At 38.9% G+C, this 22,103-nt stretch overlaps 1 protein-coding gene across 4 annotated transcripts in view; it reads right to left on the bottom strand.

Moving 5' to 3' along the window:
- The window catches only part of gria4a (glutamate receptor, ionotropic, AMPA 4a), a 73,101-nt gene that overhangs the window by 29,991 nt on the left and 21,007 nt on the right, over positions 1-22,103 (bottom strand). For all 4 annotated transcript variants that reach the window (XR_008964273.1, XM_057350627.1, XM_057350628.1 and 1 more), the window contains exons 3-9: positions 14,141-14,380; positions 10,393-10,577; positions 7,444-7,497; positions 6,326-6,484; positions 2,261-2,428; positions 1,770-1,874; positions 1,555-1,662 (exon numbers count right to left, since the gene is read on the bottom strand). Coding sequence is in view for 3 of the 4 variants with exons in the window: in XM_057350627.1 (XP_057206610.1) it covers positions 1,555-1,662; positions 1,770-1,874; positions 2,261-2,428; positions 6,326-6,484; positions 7,444-7,497; positions 10,393-10,577; positions 14,141-14,380 (1,019 nt within the window). In the remaining variant the exon portion in view is untranslated. The remainder of the gene's footprint in view (positions 1-1,554; positions 1,663-1,769; positions 1,875-2,260; positions 2,429-6,325; positions 6,485-7,443; positions 7,498-10,392; positions 10,578-14,140; positions 14,381-22,103) is intronic.

Below are 22,103 nucleotides of genomic sequence, written 5' to 3'. Positions count from 1 at the left end.
ACTGATGACAAGTTGTTCTCCGCGAAACACAATAAATCATTAATGATAGCATCAGGAATATGCATTACGACAATGTAAGCTGTAATGTCATGTTGATTTTAAGGACGTGTGTAACAAGTTAAACACGTCAGTGTAACTGAATTAAGCAGTTTCGTCTCAGAGAGCAACAGATGTTAATCGTTGAAGTGCTTTTTAATCATCTGTAATTCTCTTTAAGTCAGACATTTACCCTGTACAAACACACACTGTGCCACATATTTCCACTGTCTGTCTGTGTCTGTGTGTCTGAGGATGAAAGCGAGCGAGCGAGCTGTTTTTCAGACTCTCTTTAAGGTTGTGATTTGCTGTGCTCGGGCGTGAAAAACTATTTCAGAATTCTGTCACCGTGACAACGTACACTAGCTGTTCCTCTGTATGCTGTGTTTGGTACCGAGGTGCTACAGGGCGTCTCACAAATGCTTCTCCTGTAATGTGACCGAGTTACAAATGCATTCTGAGAAAGAGAAATTTACTCACGTCTCAAACATTCAAATCAGAGAAATCAGTATGTGAAGAATTGGCTGCTTTTCATTCAATTGAACATATTGATTTGCATCATGTATTTAACGTTCACGCTTATTCATTTAGCAGATGCTTTTTTCCAAAGTGACTTCGAAATGAGAGAGCATTTAACATGTTTAACAATAAGCATCGTTTACAAAGCTACGTTTACAAGTAGGAATAGCACGCTTAAACAAAGAATGTGTACGTTTATCTGAGTGAAATGTGATGAATTCAGCAGATATGATGCAAATCCCTCCAGGGTTTAATTAGACTGTGGATCGTTTGTCCTCGACCGCGTAACCTTGACGACATCAGCAGAAAAGTTGTTTAAGATCTTGAGAGTTACTCGATTTTGATATGAGTTTTTAAAACATCAAGAAAAGCGCCAGCTTAACATGCCAGTGGTGGTGGTGTGATTGGTAAAAGCAAGGACAAGCAATCACAAAGAGACAAAACAATATACCCATGAAGCAGCGTTTTATACCCCTGGCATTGCACCCGAGGTACGTGTGAGGAATGTTACTGAATGCTTAATGCCGCAGTCCCAGATGCAGGAGTCTGAGAACCGCTGAATCATGGGAGAGAAGGGTTAGACTCTCTGATGTCTCACGGCCGTCTCGCCCTCAGTGTCTGAACAGGGGATTCTTCAGCAGTGAAGGAAACCTTGATGATTCTGCAGATGTAAAATTCTCCATCGCCTTAAAAAGCGCACGGCAGAGAAAGAGAGAGATGGAGAGAGAGAGAGAGAGAGAGAGAGAGAGGAGGAGCCTGCTAAGGTATATTATAGTTATGTTTGTCTTAGCAATGCACCATTAAATATGGTATACCCAAGTACTTTTTAAGGTACATTTGAACTATTGAAATACATTTGAAGATTTCCTTTGACAAAAGCCTGAGCTGATCTCTCTCCCTTTCTTTCTTTCTCTCTCTAACTGGCTCCCTTGTCTCTCTCACCAAAAAGACATCAAAAGCAAAGGATGTACATCTGACTGCCGCATGTGAGTGCATTACCATTATAGTGGTGACGATAACGGTTCGGTTCTCCATAGCGGAGTCGTTTCCCATGGAGAGTTCAGTCTGAACCAGGACCAGTTTATCCAGGTCATTCCAGTAACCGATCTGTAGAGAACAGCACATGCACAGTGTATGTCTCGGGTTGTGTGTTTGTGTTGATTTTAGGGTAAAGTTACAGTTTGCGTGTGTATAAATGTGAGTGTGTGTCTGACCTTGCGTGGGCCGTTGCTCTTCAGCTCAAAGACGTCCATGGTGTAGTTGACTCTGCGTCCATAATGGTCAAACTGGATATTCCCGGTGAGACCCTGGATTCTTACCTTCACAAACACAAACATAGATTTCAGCAGATTCCGCATGTGTTACTATCAGAAAGCATCATGCGTAACTTATTTTCTGAGTAGACGGAGGCTTAGTGTGTGAATTTAAACTGCTTTACGAGTGTTGTTTGGTATGTTTAGATAGCACAAGTCCCTGCCGGCTCTCACCTGTGTAACAAAGTCCCGACCACTCTCTCTGTGTCAGTGTCCTGCCTATTCTCACCTGTTTTAATGAGTCCCGCCCACTCTTGTGTCAGTGTCCTGTCCACTCTCGCCTGTTTCGCAGAGTCCTGCCCACTTTCATCTTTGCAACAAAGTCCCGCCCATTCACTGCGTTGGCACCCCGCCTATTCTCACCCGGCTTATTAAGCCCCGCCCACTCTCACCTGTTTCAGAGAACGTTCCATGTCAATGCCTTGATTCCAAGGAGCAGCTGGGTTTGCCAGACAGTCTCCGGCGTTGCCTCTGCGGGAGATGTCGATCTTCTGTCTGCGTAGATTTCGAAATGCCTCGGCCATCACCAGCACACCGTCATATGTCAGAGAGGACGTGTACTGAAAACACAATGCTGTTTTGTTATTCAAGTTGCATTACCCACGAGGCACTGTTTACATCACATACTGTATAAATACAATCATGAGTGATTATTTTATATAAAATGTTTCTGTATGTATCCATGTAGGATTCACATCTATGTTGAGGATGCTATTTTATTATTTAGTTTACAAAACAACGCCACAGAAAACCCGTAAAGCTTCTTACTGCAAAAGCTGTTTAGCTGTAAATCTGTACAGAATGCAGCATAGTTTTGAAGAGAATGCTGTGAAATACAGTGCGTGATTTTCATATTTTCTCTCTTTATGAGCTACCACAGGCTATCAAAAACATACAACCACACCAATGATAAAAATGGATTGCGGTCGGTTGTTATTTGCATAAACTAATAAAAAAATCACGATTATTTGCATGAGCAGATTCAGACAAATAATACAGAATAAGTGTGAGTGGCCGTGGCAGGATCCGCACTGACAGACGGGGTTATAAATGAATCTGATCTGCGAAATAAAGAGTTATGATTCCAGCGGAGGCATAATAACGTCCAATTAACATTGAAGAAATACACAAGAATCATTAAAGTGGGTTGACAGCGAGTAAAAGAGAGGGTGCTGTCTGTAAAGTTTGCTCTAATGAACCCATAAAGATCACTGCCATGTTAGCCAGATCATTTATACAGAGACTGCGGGATTGAAGCTCTAATCAATGTAAGTGGAGAAGAAGCTTCACGCCATCGATGAAGGGCGAGGACAGAATGTGAAAATCATTTTCCTAACCGCTGTCTTTCTCTTGTTCTTCAGTAACAAGATCCAAGCACGAATAAATGAACAAACCAGCACAAAATGAATGTTATATTCAAGACAGCTTCTCAAAAACAAGCCTTCGTTTTTCATGGAGTTTCGTTGAAACAGGTGATTTCGATTTTTTCGTATTTACATTTTTTGTATCCATATCTGTTTGTATATATTTAAGAATTGCTTAATTGCGTTGTACAGTTCTATTCTATTCTATTCACGGTTTCAAAGCAGCAATATAAACAAACGTTTCTGCACATGCATGCTTTTGTGGTCCAAACTTGACTTCCGGTACACATCCGCATAGAACAGAGTCCCTGCAGATGATTTCTGATAACAAGCAAAAGCAATACCAAGTAAATTACATTAGCAAGATAAAAGTATGTCTAGTCAGTATAAACTTAAATGCAACAAAGTTACACGACCCATTCAACAATTTTTTATTTAATAAAATTAATATACAATCAAGTTCAACAAATTGTTTATTTAATACAATTATTGTGCGATAAAATATTAATATTAATTAATATTAATACAAATAAATTAAATATAAATAGTTATATTATTTGCCACTAGCCAGACCGATCCACAAACACAGACCAGAGGGTAACTTCGAGCCAGGCGGGTGCGTCCGATGAAACTGTTTATTATATACACTGTAAAAACAAATAGTAGGATTTACTTAATTTTTGTGTTATTTATGCAAGATTTTGCACACAGTTTTTTAAAGTAAATTTTACTTTAAAAAACTGTCTGCAAAAACTTTACACATTTTTTAAAAAGTAAGATTCGCTTAATAAAACTGCACTGCAAAACTCGCGCAAATAAACTAAAAAATTAAGTAAATCCTACTAGTTCTTTTTTACAGTGTAGATCACTTCGGAAAACTTAAGAAATGCTGATCCAATGCTTCCTGTTTCGTTTTTTTAACACTATGCAGCATTTGAACAAAATACAACCAACAGAACATTTATAACCGAATAAAAATGTTAAACAAATATCTTTAGGATATATAAGAAATGTTTTTTTAAAGTGTACATAACATGAGATCATGAAAATGACATTTCATGCAGTGTGTAATGTTTCCGTGTTTGAAAGTAAGCAGTCTGCCAAGTTGTAAATCCAAAGGTGAATGAATAACAATGTTATTGGCTTGGAAAAAAAGGGAGTCAACTCTGAATCACACAAACGAGTCGTCCCTTGTCTGATTCGCGAACCGCTGCGGATTTACGTCACTACATATAGTCCCCGCCTACGTTTTGCTAGGACTGCCCGCCAAAACTTCACTCTTCTCCCCCAAACACTGTAGCTTCTGAGCCTCATTCGCGGTAGACCAATCACAGCAGACTAGACCATCTGACCAATCGCATCAGACTAGGCTAGCGGAAAGGAGGGGATTAGACCGATGAATCGCGGAATGAATCATTTGAGAGTCAGTCAAGAAGTAAGGTAAAAATAACTGCCTATTGTTACGAAATAAAAGTGTTTTTACACCTTCTATGTACATAAGCTTGTTGTTGGACACTCCGTAAACCAAAGTAGGACCTTAAAATCCCTAGTTATGTACTCTTTAAGACATAATTGTATATGTGAGATTTAGAAAATAAATTAAAAAAACTGAAACCGGAAGTGCTTCTGTACCAGTGTTAACATTTTATTAAGTATTCTATTCTATTCTATTCTATTCTATTCTATTCTATTCTATTCTATTCTATTCTATTCTATTCTATTCTACTAATGCACTTAAGGTTTTCTGTATTTGTTTCTAAGATGCAGTTTGCATCTAATTTATCTCGCAAAGGTTCTCTCAACATGAGGAAAAGCTCTGTTTGACCATTTTTGAAACTGCAAATGAAATGCAAGTGTTGAAATACAGAATTGCAATTTTCACACTTCATTAAGTAGGACGACCGTTCTCAGCTGTGCTAAGAGAATAAAAAGGTATCAAGTGAGCACATTAGAATGATTACTTAAAGATGAAGTAGGACACTGTTTCCTTTAGTACAGTACACTGGAGTAATGTCTGATACAGGGCTTTGTCATGAGGTAAAAATCCACAGTAGATTTGCTTTATAAGAACAATGATAAGTGAATCGTCCTGCAATACACAGAATTTTTTACAAACACATTAACTTCTGAACTGTAGTGTACATTTAATTATCACATTTCAGAGCAGCATTTAAACCTGGACTTGATTCTACAGTGTTGGCCGGTCCCGGTGGAGAGTTTAACATGCGGCTACTGCTGTGGTCTGTCACTCTTTAATTGGCTAAAATATTAGCAGAGCGTCTGCTTGTTAAATCTTATTGGCTAAAGCTTGTGGAAGGACGTGTCCTGTCACAGTCTGATTGGCTAAACATCTGTGACTGGAATTCTGCCGCATGCATCTAAAAGGATTCTGAATTAGAGTCTGATTGAACCACCCAGCCTGTGATTCAGATACACACACTGCCTGAATACAGAAGCTTTTATTCTGAAATTAATGTGTCATATTTACAGTTTATACTGTTTGAACAGAATTTTTTTCAATGACTATTTTCAATGACTATTTTTAAAGTAGGACCATTATGATTTTTTTGCATTGTTTCCCCCCAAATTTGTTATGAGATAAATAAATCATTAGAGACCGATGAGAAAACACATAGGCTACTGTATTAAGCAACAAATTACGCATACTGTGTTATACATATTGGGGCGGTTTCCCGGACAGGGTTTAAGCCTAGTCCAAGACTAATTTAAAATGTTAGAGGTGCATGTCTTAATCGAAAACAACTTGCACTGACAAATCTTGAAATATATAAATGTGATTGTTTTGTCTCAAGATGCTCACCAGTAATGTTTTTTTGTAAAGTATGTTTTTAAAAACTACTTAAATATCCTAATTTAACCAAGGCCTAGTCCTGGTTTAAGATAATCCCTGTCCGGGAAACCACCCCATTAAGTATATTATTTTTTACCTTTTGATTGAATCTGCAGAATTGGAAAGATTAACCAACGTACTGTAAAATATTATTTCTTGGCTGGATCTGTTGCTTTTTGTTTCTACCTGTGTTGGTTTATTGATGTTAAATTGTGTTTTGGAATGAACGTCTTTGTTTTTACCCTGGGTGGGCTCTCAGAACCGGGATACTCCCTCTGGTCCAGTTTATTCCAGCGCTGCATTAATTTGATCACCATTGGTTTGCTGAAATCCACCAACTGGAAACCAGTTACATTGGCTCCACCGTGCATGAACCTCTCCAGAGAAATATCCTTAAAACCCTGCAGAGACAGAGAGCAAGAGCCGTTCATTCAAAAGATAGAGATGAGAAAACAGAGATTGATGAAACTAAAGAGAGAGACAGATAGAGTTCTAACAATTTTTAATATGCCCGCTGGTGACACTAACAAATGTCATCACGCAATATGTTAAACCCAGCAAAAATAAGCGATGATAAATCACACGTAACAGAATGAGGATTCAGCAGTCCATCATGCACAGAGGCTCAGAAATTCAACAAGACTTCACATTTTGTGGTCTGTTGATGAGAAATATTGATAAAGCTTGCCAGCAGGTTTATGAAGCAACAGATCTATGTGGCAAACTACATTAGAAACGGCTGTAAGATTATTTACATTAAATAATGTAAGGTTAAGCGTTAATTACTGATGTAATGCTCGTGTTTGGCTCTTCATTTTGTTGCATTAGTGCTTAAAAAGCTTTGTCGGTAAATAAAAAACAAAACAATCTTGGAAATTGCCCAATACATCTAGTCACATTGTAATTATGACTTCCAAACTCATGAGCAGAATTTTCCCAGGAGAAAATGCAGCGATGTCTATTTGTCTCGGTGCTGTGCCAGATGGATCCGCTGTTTCTCCAGAACAAACGGTCGTCGGTCTCTGAGGTTTTGCGTGAACACCGTCACAAATTTCATAAGAAATGTTCGAGTTCATAGTGAGATCTTCAATAATATTCATTTTTGATTGCAAGCTTGGCAAACTCTAATTCTGCCTAATTTTCGCTGAGATGCAGATGAGACCAAAAATTTAATTGGCACTCCATTTAATCTCATTGATGTCTAAGAATAATATCTTAACAGTGATTTATCTCATGGGCAGAAATGGGCTCCACCTGTTACACACGGCACCTCCATCACTGAGAATTACAGCTAGAGGACACATTGTCCTCCACATCGCTTCATTTCCTCCACACAAAAAAAAAGAGCGCCAGCACTCACCAGATTAGCGATGATGTAGTGATATCCTTTCACATGTTTACCCACACTCACCACCTGAGAGAGAGAGAGATTTAAAGAGAGACCATCATTTTACCATCCTACAAATCCATTTGATGTACTTTTAAACAGAGGTCCAGTAGCCAGTGTCTAAAGCTGATACGGTATACACAGCCGCTGAAAAAATTAAGACACCATTTCAAATGTACATTTAATCATCATTTCTAGATGTATTGTGGTCATTTCAGTCCAGTGCGTGAAGAATTTCAACAAAATCAAACCTCAGGAGTGACATGAATCATCCAACAGCAATGTGAAAGACTGACAGCAAGACACATGAAAGATTATCCCATAAAAATGTATTTTTGCACTTTTCCCAAATACATATATATATATATGACTGTTGTATTGCTTAATAGAGAATCTGAACTTGTTTTTTTTTTGCAGTATTTGAGGTCTGAAAAAATACAGAGCATCGTTTCTGATATTTTCACCTGCTTCTCCAGTTTTCATTTTCAGCAAACAAATGCAAATAGAAACAATGTATTTATTTGGAATCTGGGAGAAATGTCGTCAGTAGTTCACAGAATGAAACAAAAATGATCATTTTACCTCAACACATACAATTCAGAAAAACTGAAAATATTTTTGAAATGGTCTCTTGATTTTTTCCGCCGCTGTATATATAATGAAGATGACTTGTTATGTAATTTATATAATGTCTAATCTGTACGTCATTCTCTCTATCTCTGCTGATGCCAGTGTCACATCTGGTCGAGGAGTGTGGCACCTGCTGGCCAGACTGGCAGAGCATGTAAAGAGAACATTCTGTTAATGTTGGACCCCACCGCGTCTGACCGCGCTGCGTGTGTGTGCTTGACAGGCTGATGTATGAGGATCTCAGAGGTCCGGCTGAAGAATGCAGGAATGCAATGAAACAGACGGGCCGTGCAACAATCAAACACGCCCCCCGAGTCCATAGATCAGACATACAGACAGATGACCAGTGATCTGATCTTTGACTGCTCATTCCGCTCTGGTGTTAAACATCATTATAGATCTAAAACGCTGAAACTAGTCCAGAAACATTTCACACGCTCAGCTAGTGCATCGCATTTCCACCGTCTCGACAAAAAAAATGTGTTTGTTACTTGGATGGTTACTTAGTTTCTGAGTGTTTGAAGTTTAATAGTTAGATTCTAAAATCGAGCTAGCATGGTAAGAAGCGTCACGACAGCATTTTATTCAGTGTTTCATTTACACACAACTAAGCCTTCAAAACAAACCCTAAAACTATCACAGTTATTTTCTAGACTTATATTTGCTTCAGGAAATGCAAATTTAGGCATTTTCTTAAGTTTCTTTAACAAAACTTTGTGAGAACTTTTGCACCCACGGTTTGTCCTGTATGTGTGAATGTATTGTTTAGATCTTCTCGGGTCAATGTGACATGAGATGAATCTGTTACAGGCTGTTTGGCAGCAGTTTTGCAACCACCTCTCTCTCTCTCTCTCTCTCTCTCTCTCTCTCTCTCTCTCTCTGTCTCACGCCTCTCTTTTTATCTCCCCTCTCTCTTTCAATTTTCAATTTCAAGTTAGGTGTGCTTTATTGGCATAACAAAGTGTACATGCGTATTGCCAAAGCATTTGCAGCTGGGCTGCGTACAAGTGTGATGTATGTAGTGCACTTAAAGTGGTTTATATATAATACATGTAAATATATAAAAACAGAAATAGAGTATATTTTAGACAAGATTTACAAAACATACATTTAAGTAGCAGAATAAAGGGCTATAATAATATAATGTTATGAAAATATATTGGAAACATCAGGTCAGGGCAGATTGATTGTTTTCTCTTGTGTTGTGACAGGCAGACACATATTGTGCAGCTAACACACAGCAGTCCTTGTGTTCTCCTAACAGACATGCAACTTTCTCATCGTTTGACAGATTTTCAGACGTCTGGTGTATGGACTTGATTTTTCCATAAAACATGGTCCGTATGTCCGTGTATTTTGTGCATTCTGTTAGGAAGTGGAGTTCCGTCTCAATGTTGTTGAGATCACAGTGTGGACACAGTCTCTGGTCCTGTGGCAGCCATGTTTGTCTGTATCTGCCCGTCTCTATAGTGAGATTGTGTCCAATGAGTCTGGATCTTGTCAACGTGGCTCTTAGTTTTTGATCTGTCACTGTGTACAGACTGGATTCTCTCTTTAGGGCCAAATAACATTGCGTTTTACTTTGTTGTTTTGTTTGGGTTTCCCAATGAGTGATATAGTTTTGTTTCATTTGTGCTGTAATTTGGTTGAGTTTGATTTTGTCAGTATTGTCAGATGTTAGGACTGAAACATCAGGACTCTCTGCCTCCCTCTCTCTCTCTCTCTCTCTCTCTCTCTCTCTCTCTCTCTCTCTCTCTCTATATCTGTCTGTCTGTCTGTCTCTGTATATCATGTTAGTGTGAGTTCATTGCTCATGACAGGTAGAGCGTGCTGAGAAGTTCTGCACATCAGAGACAGCAACAACAACCGAGACAGAAACCAGGAATAAAAATCAGGGAGGAGAAGCACTGATCATTCATCTTACTGTCATCCTTCAGCTCAGACTGTGTGCATGCGTGCGTGCGTGTGTGTGCGCGTTTGAATCTGTGCTACAAAAATAAAAAAATGTAGTTTAACTTTTTTCTATCTGACTCCAAAAATTGTAGACATCACAATCCCTATCAAAGCAACCACAGTTTTTGACAAACTACCATAGCACTACTGTTATGAGAAAATGGTAACTTAGTTTTAGCAACCACTGTCATCAAAAAGGCTCAAATGACAAACTGTTTTTTCTTTCTCGATGGTGTTTTTGTGGGAACAATGTTTACCGTGGCAATTTGTGTTATGAACATTTTGCAACCTTCTATTACTTTATAGAGTTTAAAAACCAGAAACATTTGTAATCCTCACCTGCTCTAGAATGTTCTGGAGTCGTTCTGCCTCGAGGTCAATGACAAACTTCTTCTCCTGTCGACGGTCCAGGTCTTCCAGCAGCCTTCGGTAACTCGCGTCGTTGAAGTTCTCCACGCAGATGGCGCTAACCTGCCAACCGTTCTGCCCCGCCTTCTCCATGATGGCCTGCAGGATGGCGTATCCTAGCAACCACACGTGAACAACACGGGACAGCATTTTATTTCAGAGTTTGCATCATGTTTTACTTGAATTTTAACGTTAGCTGTCTGAAATATTCTCCCAGTCGGTCACCAGGTAGAAGATAAAGTTTAATCTGTGTTGTTTTCGCACCTGGTGTAGTATAGGAATGATACGTTCTTTCCAGTCTGCAAGTGTGTGTGTTTCTACAGGTGTGTGTTTGTGTGTGTTCCATTCACGCATCCCCTGTCCAAATATCCCGTGTGTATTCTGCACCAGTGTGCCAGTAGTGTCGGCCAAGAGCAACAGATGTCCTTTAAATTGGCTTTTAGATGCACAGCAGGACTTTAGAAATCAGGACAAACACACATTCTGCTATGTGTGTGTGCACGGGTGTGAGTCTGTGTTTGTGTGCAGGTTTTTCAGATATAATACAAACCAAAATGCACACAACACATGACCATAACACACACACACGTCACGAGAAATGTTTTGTGTAATAATGAAATAGCACCAGCTGTCCTGTAAGTAAACACAGACTGCGATGGAGACCTGGTGTTGTGTTTTTCACACAACACAACAGACCATCCCTTGCATACTTCATGGTGTTTGAGACTGTAGTATGCACCAATTCTAAGATGATAATTGCACACCCTCAGCTGTATTAATATTTACATTTATATATTTGGAAAATGCTTTTATCTAAATCTATCTGTACTGGATAGTGTGTTGCCTGGCATTTAAACCCACAACCTTATGCTTCACCATTTGAGCCATTTGGCAGTATCCAATACACAATGTGTGGCATCCAGTGGTAGTGGTAGTTTTCAACGTCTCAAGCCAGTAAGCTAGCGCAGATCAGTAGCTGGAACCATTCGGCACCGTGTCCGGTCCAGACTGACAGATGGTCCGTGGCTGTGTCTGTAATGCCGGGACTGTAAGTGGAGATGTTAGCTCATCTGTGTTGCTATCATTTGACTTTTCGGAGCGGAGGGGATTCCAACACTTGTAATGGCACGCAACAGTAAATAAAGAGGATTATGCTTTTAGGCCAGTGCGACACCTGTCCACAGGGGGCAGTAGGGAGCACGACGACATTGAAATCACAGAATATCAAGCGGCTCAAATGTGATATTTTATACAGTATAGAATAGTATATACATACCAATAATGTTTGTTGACAACCATCCAAAAAAGGCAATGCTTATGTTTTTAACATGTTTACTTATGTATGTCTTTACTGATAAATTGTACTTCTGTAAAGCTGTTTTGCAAAAATGAAAAATTGTTAAAAGCTCTACAGAAAAAAAACTGAATTGAACAGTATTATTGAACCATATTCAGCCATTTTTTATTTCATTTAGTGCAACTTATTCATTATGTTTGGGGGTGTAGCGTGAGGTTCAGTCCTTTTGTCATGTAGGCAATAGGAATACAGCTAAGTACAGGAAGTACAGCTCTTATCTACAGAATTTGAAAACACCAACATCTTTTTAATGACATTTTACATTTATGCATTTGGCAGATGCTTTTGTGTACACATATACAGTATATATAGTATTTGTATATACATTTTCTTAGCTCAAATTCAGGTAGAAATCATTTGGGCATTGCACTTTTTTATTCAATTACAGTTTAGTACAAGTGGTCCATCTCCTGCCTTCCTTGAGATGGTTTTATTTAAATTGGATTAAACTCGATTAAAATTTAGCGAGGTATAAATGAATAGATTTACTCATAGCCACACTGACTTCACATCACTGCTTCCAATGATGATAATGTCTCCAGACAGGCCAGGCATTCCCTTGTAAAGAGCCATTTCACATGTGGGCGGGAGCGAGAGATGAAGGCGTTTTAGCAGAAAGACGTCTGCGATGCAGATCTGCCAAAAGACGTGCGAGGTCAACCCGAGTGCGTTCGAACGAAAGATCGCTCCACGGCACCCTGAGAATGATCAGAGTCAACAAAACCAGAGGGAACGAGGCAAAATTGGTGGAAAAAAGATGCTGCGTCGTCCGTCCTTGGAATCAATGCCAACTGAGATGAGGGTCTCTGGAGGATCACGATCAAATTCAAACATCAGCACTTATTAAGCAAGAGAGGAGAAGGTAATGAGAATGAAGAGGGAGGGGAGGGCCGGGCGCGAGTACATCCATTAGTTTCTTATTCTCAGCTTTGAGGAGGAGATCACAGTTGAGCGCGTCATTGGCTCGTGGCCCACGTCGCTCCAGGCTGGAGGGCAATTAACGCTCCACTGACCTCGACGTCGTGAAGGAACAGCGGAGCGGCAGCAGGCAGGAGATTTCAGCCATTTTGTGGCCATACAAAACGAACGCTGGCCCAACAGCAGGCGGATGAAGAGCCAACTATAGCTCTGGCACAGGACAAGGACACATTTAATGTCATGAAATTCTCCTTCTGCTTAGCTGCCTGCCTGACACACAAACACTACCAGGTCTTGCCTCACTCCAGGGTTCCCATGATGCCCGGCGAAACATTAGACGGCAGCTGCGACTTCAATACTGTCGCCAAGTAACCAGTGTGTGTGCGCGTGCATGTGTGTGTGTGGTGCTCAATTGCTTTATTTTATAACTTTATTGAACATGCTATTTATTTCTGAGAACATTATTAATCGTTTTTTTTCACCCACATGAAAAAATACTGTAGTATAGCTAGGGGTTACTACAGTCAATTGTAGTATACTGTTGTACATTCTGGGAATTGTCTATTTCTTAGTTTTCAGTTTAATTGTAGTTATATTGATATTTTAAATTAGCTTTTTATTTTTATTTATTAATTGCCTCAATGTATCATTATGTGTATTACTATTATTATGTTCTAGATTTTTTTAAATATTATTATAATTTAATATTATGTTAAAATTATTTCAATATAATTTTATGTTCATTCATATTTAGCTATTTTGTTACATGCTTTTGTAATTTTATTAGCTGTTTATGCTACAAAAGTTGAATTTATTCTTCAGTTTTTAGTTGTAGTTTAGTTTGTTTATTTTTATGATTTCAGTTTTTCACTACGGCAACAATTTTAACTTTCATTTAATTTAGGTTTTTCGAATAACAATCAATAATAACCAATATTTAATTTAATTTTAATTAACAGAAATGTTTTAATAGTTTATAACATAATATACTAGAGTCAAGTGTTCTATAGAATTAACTACAGCAAATTGTAAACTGTTGTATATTTTGTAGTACGTATACTTTAATATTTACTATAGGAAGGTTTAAAAACAAAAAAGTGTACTATTTTGTCCATTTGATAAATTGTCCAATAGCAGTCGTGTTAAAGCAAAGACTTTTTTTATAGAAAACAGTTTATAGAGAACAAGTCATTGGTAGGAAAACAGAATCTGCCAAACTGCATATGTTTTGGAGAATAATCTGAGGGATCTTGTGAATCTTGGTGGAGTTATGAACTGACAACATCATCAAATTAGCCAAAATGTTAATAAATGAGACGCAGGGGATGTGTACAACTCTGTGAAAGACAGGTGTTCCAGTCTGTGAAAGTCTGCAGAGGTTTGTCTGACAGGTGCGGTTCTTACCTCGATCGGTGTCGTACAGGAATACGAATCGGTTCCAGTCATAATGGTCCAGAAGGCTCAGCAGGGCTCCGCGGATGGACGGCCTCAGCTGTAGCACAAACTGCATCTCGCCCTCTGCCGGGAAACTGGGCGTCACCAGAGAGATGTGAAGGGCGCTGCAGAATGACGTCAGAGTGTGTACGGAGCGCTTATCGTACAGGCCGAATATCGCAAAGACTCCACGAGAATACTGCGAACAAACTGCAGAGAGAAAGAGACACGGAGAGAGATTAATTCTGATTTGAAGGCAATTCAAATATTACCGTGTTGTATTATTTTAATAATTCTTTGTGCTGGGAATGAGGACTTGCATTCCTCGAAAAGTAATTTAGAGGAAAATGATTTGTAATGAAAATGTCGCAATGCATAAATGATTAACGTTGCTAAAATGTGATTCGTGTTCTTCATAAAGAATATTTTATTTCAGAGATTCACCGAAAAACAGATTTACTAATAAACAGTGTAGTTTCATTTCTCTCTGTGTAAGGCAGTGGAAAAGAAAGATTTCAGTAGTCAAAAGAATAGAAAACGTGTTTGATTCCAGCTCTCACGCACACTTGTGTTTGAAGTGTTTTTGTACGACTGTGTTACCTGTCGCTCTTTAAACTCTTTCACTGTAGTGATCAAACACTCTTTTCTACTGTTTTGTCTTCACGTTCGTTTATTACAACAGCCTTCTTCTGAACCTCAATTTTGCTGGCTCTTTCTTTCTATTTCAATTGAATTCTGCTGTATTAGCATGACTAAAACTATATTTTTGTCAATGCATTTGCAGCAAAATTTGTTATATTTGATGAAGTTCTCAGCTGTACTTTAAGCATCAACTTAATCTCTGATGTGTCTCCTACAACCGAGAGATAAAAAGAGAAACAAATGAGAGTGATACACACGAAGAGCATGGAGGTGTTAAATGAATGTAGATTGTAGAGGTCAAGTCATCTGGATTTGGGTTAATTTGATGAGAAATGTTTGAGTTCATATTGAGATCTTCCATAATATTGACTTTTGATTGCAGACTTGACAAATCAGAGCTCAGTTTGACACCTTGTTGACATCTCTTCTGAACCTCAGGACAGAGACATTTCTGACTCCTTTTCTCAGGACAAATATCTGAGACACAGATGAGACGTTTCAATAGATCCATTTGCTCTTGATTTCATCTCATTGAAACCTTGGAGAAATAATTGAGATATGTATTTAATCTCATCTGTGATTTTTGTTCTTAATGTCTGTCTCTCTTTCTCTCTGTGATAAGGCATTGTTACTGCATCTTATCTGTGTGTTTAAATGCTGTTTTTCTCTGTGAGTTTCTTCAGTCTTGAGAGAGAGATTAATGTTGCAAGACTAGAAATAGGATGGATGTCCTGTCACAGCCATTACTACATTACTGAGCAGATATATTATATTACTGTAACATTGATATGAATTTGTTAAAACTTCCCATCATAGTTTACCGTCTGATCCATCTAAAGATAAATTACTGGATGGACGAACCGTCTGTCCAGCAATATATAGATTAAACACCACTCACAGTAAACAGATCAGATGATGGTGGTCACCGTGGACACAAAAAGACCGTGAATCACACGACATGCGTTTATCGAATGAAAAGGTGCAACATTTGTATTCACCTTATTTTTGAACGCGGAAGTAAACGATGTGACGTACTTCCTTTTTGTCTTGAGACTTCCGTATTATTAGCCGGCCGGTGGAAAACAATGGAAGTGGTGTCGCGGGAGGACGCTCAAAACACCATTAAAACAGCTCTGGTGAATATTTTTCACACCCGCGGTGTATTACACAGTGGGAGGATGAAGTGGCCTGATATATCATATATCTTCATATTCAATTATTTCGTATTTTCTCTCGGAGTTGACGGGCCTTCGATGCACAGCTATAAAAGCACGGAGACGTAACTGTACCAGCACATGCACAGTGGGAAAGTCGGTCAAAATTTGTACATGACAGACCACGAATTCGTGTTTTTAAAAGCAGATGTGACTCCCAGTCAAAGTGGAGCAAACATTCCTGGATCCTTATAACTAATAACGGAAGAATGGGGACGGCTGGTTGCTCTTGTATCGCAGGTCTCCCGAGTTGCAGCCATCACAACTTTCCAAAAACATTAACCAATTACTGTCTGTTTTCATGTGTATTAAATAAAAATTATTTCATGTCGTTCATTTTCATCCTTGCTTACTTCAGCTTTAATCCTCCTAGTAACACGGCCTGGTAAACTAGGCTATCAGTACTGTTTAGCGTGTTGATAAAATGTTAAATGTGCTTTGGATAAAAAAAAGTCCATATGACAGGGCTGAAACTGATAATCATGCAACTGCGATCCTCTGGCAGGTAAAGCCGAGCTGACACTATGGGACTGTGAGACAACTTGACTTGCTATGGCGCTTACACAACACAACAAAGTTCCTTCTCATCTGTCGTCGTCTTGTCATAGCTGCGCGCATACTACACAACACACCGCTAACGAGGTGCACACGCCACAAAACATTCGGTGAAGAGGCGGTCCCGATAATCAACAAAAATACGTTTAATTTCATCTTCTTTCCTCCGTTTATATCATCTGCACTGTGATTGGCTGGATTAGTTCCACGTGGTCGTTCAATCGCGCACACAACGAGATCACTAGGCGATAATATCAAACAGGTTTGAAAATATCGTAGCGTCTGGGATAGCTCGAGACAGGTCCAGATCACGTTGCACACCTGCTTATACTTTAACGAGCTTCGGTCTGAAGGTTTTGTCGCAGACCTTGGAAATCTGTCCGCGACAGCAAAATACAGCCAAAAGTCACATAGTGTGAGCTTGCCATTAGTTAGGGTTGCTTTAGCCTGTTAAATTTTAAATGGCTAAATACATATAAAAATGCTAACAGCTAAGTTTTAACTCCTGCTAATATTATTATACCACTATTTGCATACTGTTTATTAAGTTGTGCTAAATACGTTTTGTTTATATGTAATCTATGATTTTAATAATATTTTTATACATTTATTGACTCCCTCCCCATAAATGCCTACCTTTAAAAGATGTTTATTAGTTATTTAAGAAGGTGAATTGTCCAGGAGAAAGGGCATCCAGTAGGCTAAAATAATGAATTCAATTCAATAATGAATTCCAGATTCAGTTCTGGTGCGAGGATTACGGTCAAAACAAATGTATTGTAGACATTTTTTGCGTTTGTACCGGCTATTATGGCAACCTCTAACTGCACACATTAAGCGTGTCCCTTTGGGTTCCATAATAAATATTAACTAGCCAGTCAAAACAGCACATTCGTCTCACTCGCAATACGACTGCCATTAGCTAGTGGCTCACCGCAAGTCTAAATACAAACAGCACAAAGATGGCGGCGCCTACATTTACGTCAAAAATAAGGTGAATAGAAACTATACAGAAACTACAGAATGTGAAAAGGTATAGACTACTCTTACTGTATTGTTAGCTGCTTAAAAATGCTCTCTCATTTGTCGGTCACTTTAGATAAAATCGTCTGTTAAATAAATAAATGTAGCTTTATATTAATGTTGGTTTATGTTTAATTTTTCTCAACCGATTTGACTGTAATCTGATGTTTGTTCTCTTATAAAGTGGCAAATGGTTTAGTCCACTAAAAGTCCAATAAGTTAAGACCTATTTTGTGTAAGAGCCACCCGTACATTATGAGGCTTGAGAAGTGTTTCTTTTATTTTCCATGTTGTTTTCAGGCAGAAACGATGTTACTGCAAAAAGTGAAGATCGTGTGTTTTTCTAGGCCACTGATATGCTTGAAATCTCAATTGAGTGTGCAGCGTTGTAACATATTTACTTAAAGTGCTATTCATTTCTTTCAGGTTCTGATTCAATGACACTCGAATGACACAAAGAAATCGTTCACATCACATTCTACTCGTAATGCGAGTAAAAGAGAATGGTGTGGGGTGGCATTGATGTGATTTGAGAGTTGAAAGAGACTCGTTATTATTCCTCTTTGGTTACACCAGCATCACTGTTACTGTCAGTGATTTAAACAAACCCTTCACGCTCCTTATTAAACTTTGACGTTACTTAATTAAATGAATTCTCAGTCACTGTTCGCTGACACCATTCGGCTGTCTGTTCTAGGGAAAAGATCATGTAAAAAGCCAAAAGTTTGTTGGTTTAGTGACATCAGAGGCATTTTTCTCTCTGTCTGTCTCTCGCTGTTTCTCTTTGTCGCTCTGTAAGAAGCGAGTGCTTTTAAAGTGATGTTTTCCTTGTCTGTCATGTGGGGAAAGAGCAGAAAAGTCTTTTTTAACACAGCCTTGAGGTGTCGGCTCTGATGTTTTCTGAGGGTGTGTGTGCAGGAAGTAAAAGTTTCGCTCATCCAACTCTGTTAAATCTATCAAGCTCCCCAGTTAATTTATGACCTTTTCTCTCAAATCTTCAAGAATGTATCGCTGGACGAACTCAATTCAGATTTGATTCTTCGACAAACAGACCTGGCTCCGACCCGAAGCTAAAATATGGCATTGAACAGATTTAAAAAGGCATCATTGGTGCCATAACAAGCATGTGTTCTCGTGTCTTGCTAACTGCCAAGTCCTCAGCAGAAAATCTGGGACACAGCTTGAGTATTATATGACTTATTAAAACCGTTAGATGTCATTTATGATCATAATGAGATGTTGGACTCTCTTTTGCTCTAAGCTCTGAAATCAGAAAGCGATTTCTCAATCTTGAGTTTCTCGGCACAGTCACGTGTTACAGTTAGATTCATCGAACATTATCGAGACAAAATGCTTGAATTAATGATGGCAATAAATTATTCAGATATAAGTGCGTCTGACTGTGTTAAGCAGCCCATTCTCAGTAGTGTTTGTATCAGTTTGACTTGTGTTCAGTTACTGATCTAAACAAACCCATAACACTTATAAGCTTTGTCACGTTAACTTGTCTGGTGCCGAGGACATGAATGATTCTCAGATATCTGACTGACTGACGTTTCATTCTCTTTTATTTCTCATGAGCAGTGTTAGTAGAAACATCTAAGACTACAGTAAGTTGATACTTGAAACACAACTATGAGCAACTTCTGAGCAGAAACATTTTCCTCTAGGCAAGGCAATCCCAGAATACACTGCAGCAAGCTCAGCAAAATATTCTTGGCACACAGAGTGAAATGTTGATTGATGTTATTAATGACATAAACACTCATAAATCATTCTGATGCTTATTAGTAACATTGAGTGTGTTTACATGCACAAAATAAACGGATATCTATCAAAAATCTGCATGAAAAGAAACCTGTTTTCACGTGTTTACATGCATAGTAATAAACCGGCTATGCAGAAAACCGCATTTACATGGAAGCTTGAGACTTGCCGGGTTTCTCGCGTGCAGTGACGTCATTGTCAATAGTCTGTTCAGTAATTAAAAATGCAGCGGAAAAATGGTCACAAACTGTGTCTTTAAAACTCTTATCTCGTCCGCTGTACCTGCATATGCAACAATAGTTCTTCATTTTGACGTTTCTACATCAACTGCATGATTCGAGGGCGGACTTTTATGCGTTATTTTACTATTACTTCCGTTTGGGACATGTGCACATAAACAAAAGTGAGAGAAAACCGGTAAAGGCATTTACATGCAGCGCGAAATCGGAGTAATGGGCAAAAAAAACTTCCTCTGCCGAGCGGGTTTTGCTTACGCCGTTTATGAGCTTTCCCTGATAAAAGAAAACCATTTACATGACTTTACACCTTATCAGCTTATTAAGCATAATCGGAGTAAGAATGTGCATGTTAACGCACTCATTGTTAGATATTAAAATGATTGGAATGTAAGTTGAGTTTCTTGTTGGCTCTCGGGTGGAGTGCTGTTTTGTGTCTTGTCTATACAGAGCGTTTATAATCACGTGATATTTAAGTTTACTGTAAATAGGATGCTGTCTGTCTTTATAGACATTACACACTGAGGCCGTGCACAACGTTTTTACAGCGTGTGTTTGACACACATTCGCAGTATGTACAGTTGATATTGTATCTGGTTTGTTTGTCACACTGGAAATGAAAGGTCAAATTGAGTGCAGTGCGTTATGGGATGCAGAATTCTCTACAGTGTGGTTAGGGCTGCCCACTACAGCACAACAGAAATACAAATAAAGCGACATTCTGTGGCAGGTTGTGAGCACAAAAACAACTGCGTAACATGAAGGAAATGTCTTGTTTATTGTGCTGAGGCTGAATATTTTACACAGAAACAGAGACAAACGCCGTACTGGTGTGTTCCAACCAAGTGCAACCTTCCGATCTCTCTCGTGAAGCCAACATGGAAGTGACTTAAACTGCAAATCATCGACTGGCCGCTAGAGACTGGTTCCAAAAGAGAGCAGAATCTCATTGAGCCCCATGTTAAAATGGGCAACTTTACAGCAGAAAAAACATGTTTACAGCCTGGTACAAAAAATGTTTTTGGTCTATATAGCTAATTTACCCTTCAAGACAACTGTGAGAAGGGGGTGAATTTCTTTATAACTCACCCGTTTAACTTATATTAAGCCTTAAAATTCATCAAATTAGGTGCGTGGCCACTTGAGTGACAAGTGGTTTCAGCAACCAGGCGCCTCAGCTCCAACCACGTCCCGCCTCTCTGCCCATTTTTGATTATCCGCGAGCGATGCGCTGCTTAGATGGCGACGGCCAGCTCCGCCCACTTTAAACTTCAAATCAGCTCCTCAGAAACCTATGGGTGACGTCACGGACAATACGTCCATATTTTATACAGTCTATGGTTCCAACACACTACATAGTTTACATAGTTCAGTCACGTCCTTTAGTTCTAAGGTGACATCATCTCTGATATCCTGCTGTGTGATGATCTCATACGTCTGTGTCTGAATCTGAATACCTGCCACCGGTCATTACATCAGCATACCAAACACGTGTGTGTCGGTTGATGGTGTCTGTGGTGTGCTCTAAACACAGTTAACTTTAATAAAATCACTATGGGACTATAATGTCACCAGAGCTATTAATCACAGACAGAGAGAGAGGCTATGTGGTTGGAGAGAGAAGCCATTGAGTCTGCAGGTCAGAATGGGATTGATTAACCACCCACTCAAACAGAGAGTGAACTCACATCAGTGCACTGACACACACAGAGAGAGAGAGAGAGAGACTATGTGGTTTTAAACTGCTTCGTTACAGATTTTATATTAGACATCAGGCAGCTCAGTTTTGTCTTTAGAAGCAAACATTACAGTTTTATAACACGCTGAAACGTGTCCATGTGACTTTGTTGAGTTTGATTAGATACAACACCATTAAAAATAAAAGATATAGACCCTTTTTTCTGTCTTTAATAAGCATGTCTGTTGTGCTGCTGTAATGCACAATTTACGTCTGCCTGCATTTTTTTATTTGCATTTCCATTGTTTTTCTCTGCGGTCAGAAGTTTTTCTCTGCGGTCATTGACTGTGGCTGTGTATAGAATGAAATGCAGATGTACTACTTAGTGCGTACTGTGCAGTATTATACTGTAAACTTCCTACTATTTTTTTGTATTCAGTACTGCACTATTGCTTGTTTGATAATGCACGTTTAATTCAAGTGGTGCCCAGTATTGCAGAAATTACATTTTTTAGAGTTATTGATGCAAAAATCACATTTTGACAGGATTAAATAATGTGACATTAAGCAGATGTTAAATATTTGCCTTGAAAGAAAAGGTCAGGTTGAGCACATTGCATTATGGGACAGCTTGCGCTTTGTGCACTACACATTTTGGCAAACGTAATAGGTCATCCAGGTGTTGTGTGTAACACATCGTTTGTGTTTAATGTGACATACAATAGTTCAAGTCAAAGTCTTGCTTTAGATCTGCATGCTCAATGCTGTCTGCAGAGGCGTATTAAGACCTCATGGTGCCCCTGGGCAACAGCCCCAGA

This window comes from Triplophysa rosa, linkage group LG14 (assembly GCF_024868665.1).
Source record: "Triplophysa rosa linkage group LG14, Trosa_1v2, whole genome shotgun sequence".
NCBI lineage: Eukaryota > Metazoa > Chordata > Actinopteri > Cypriniformes > Nemacheilidae > Triplophysa > Triplophysa rosa.
This window is presented reverse-complemented; position numbering and strand designations above follow the sequence as displayed.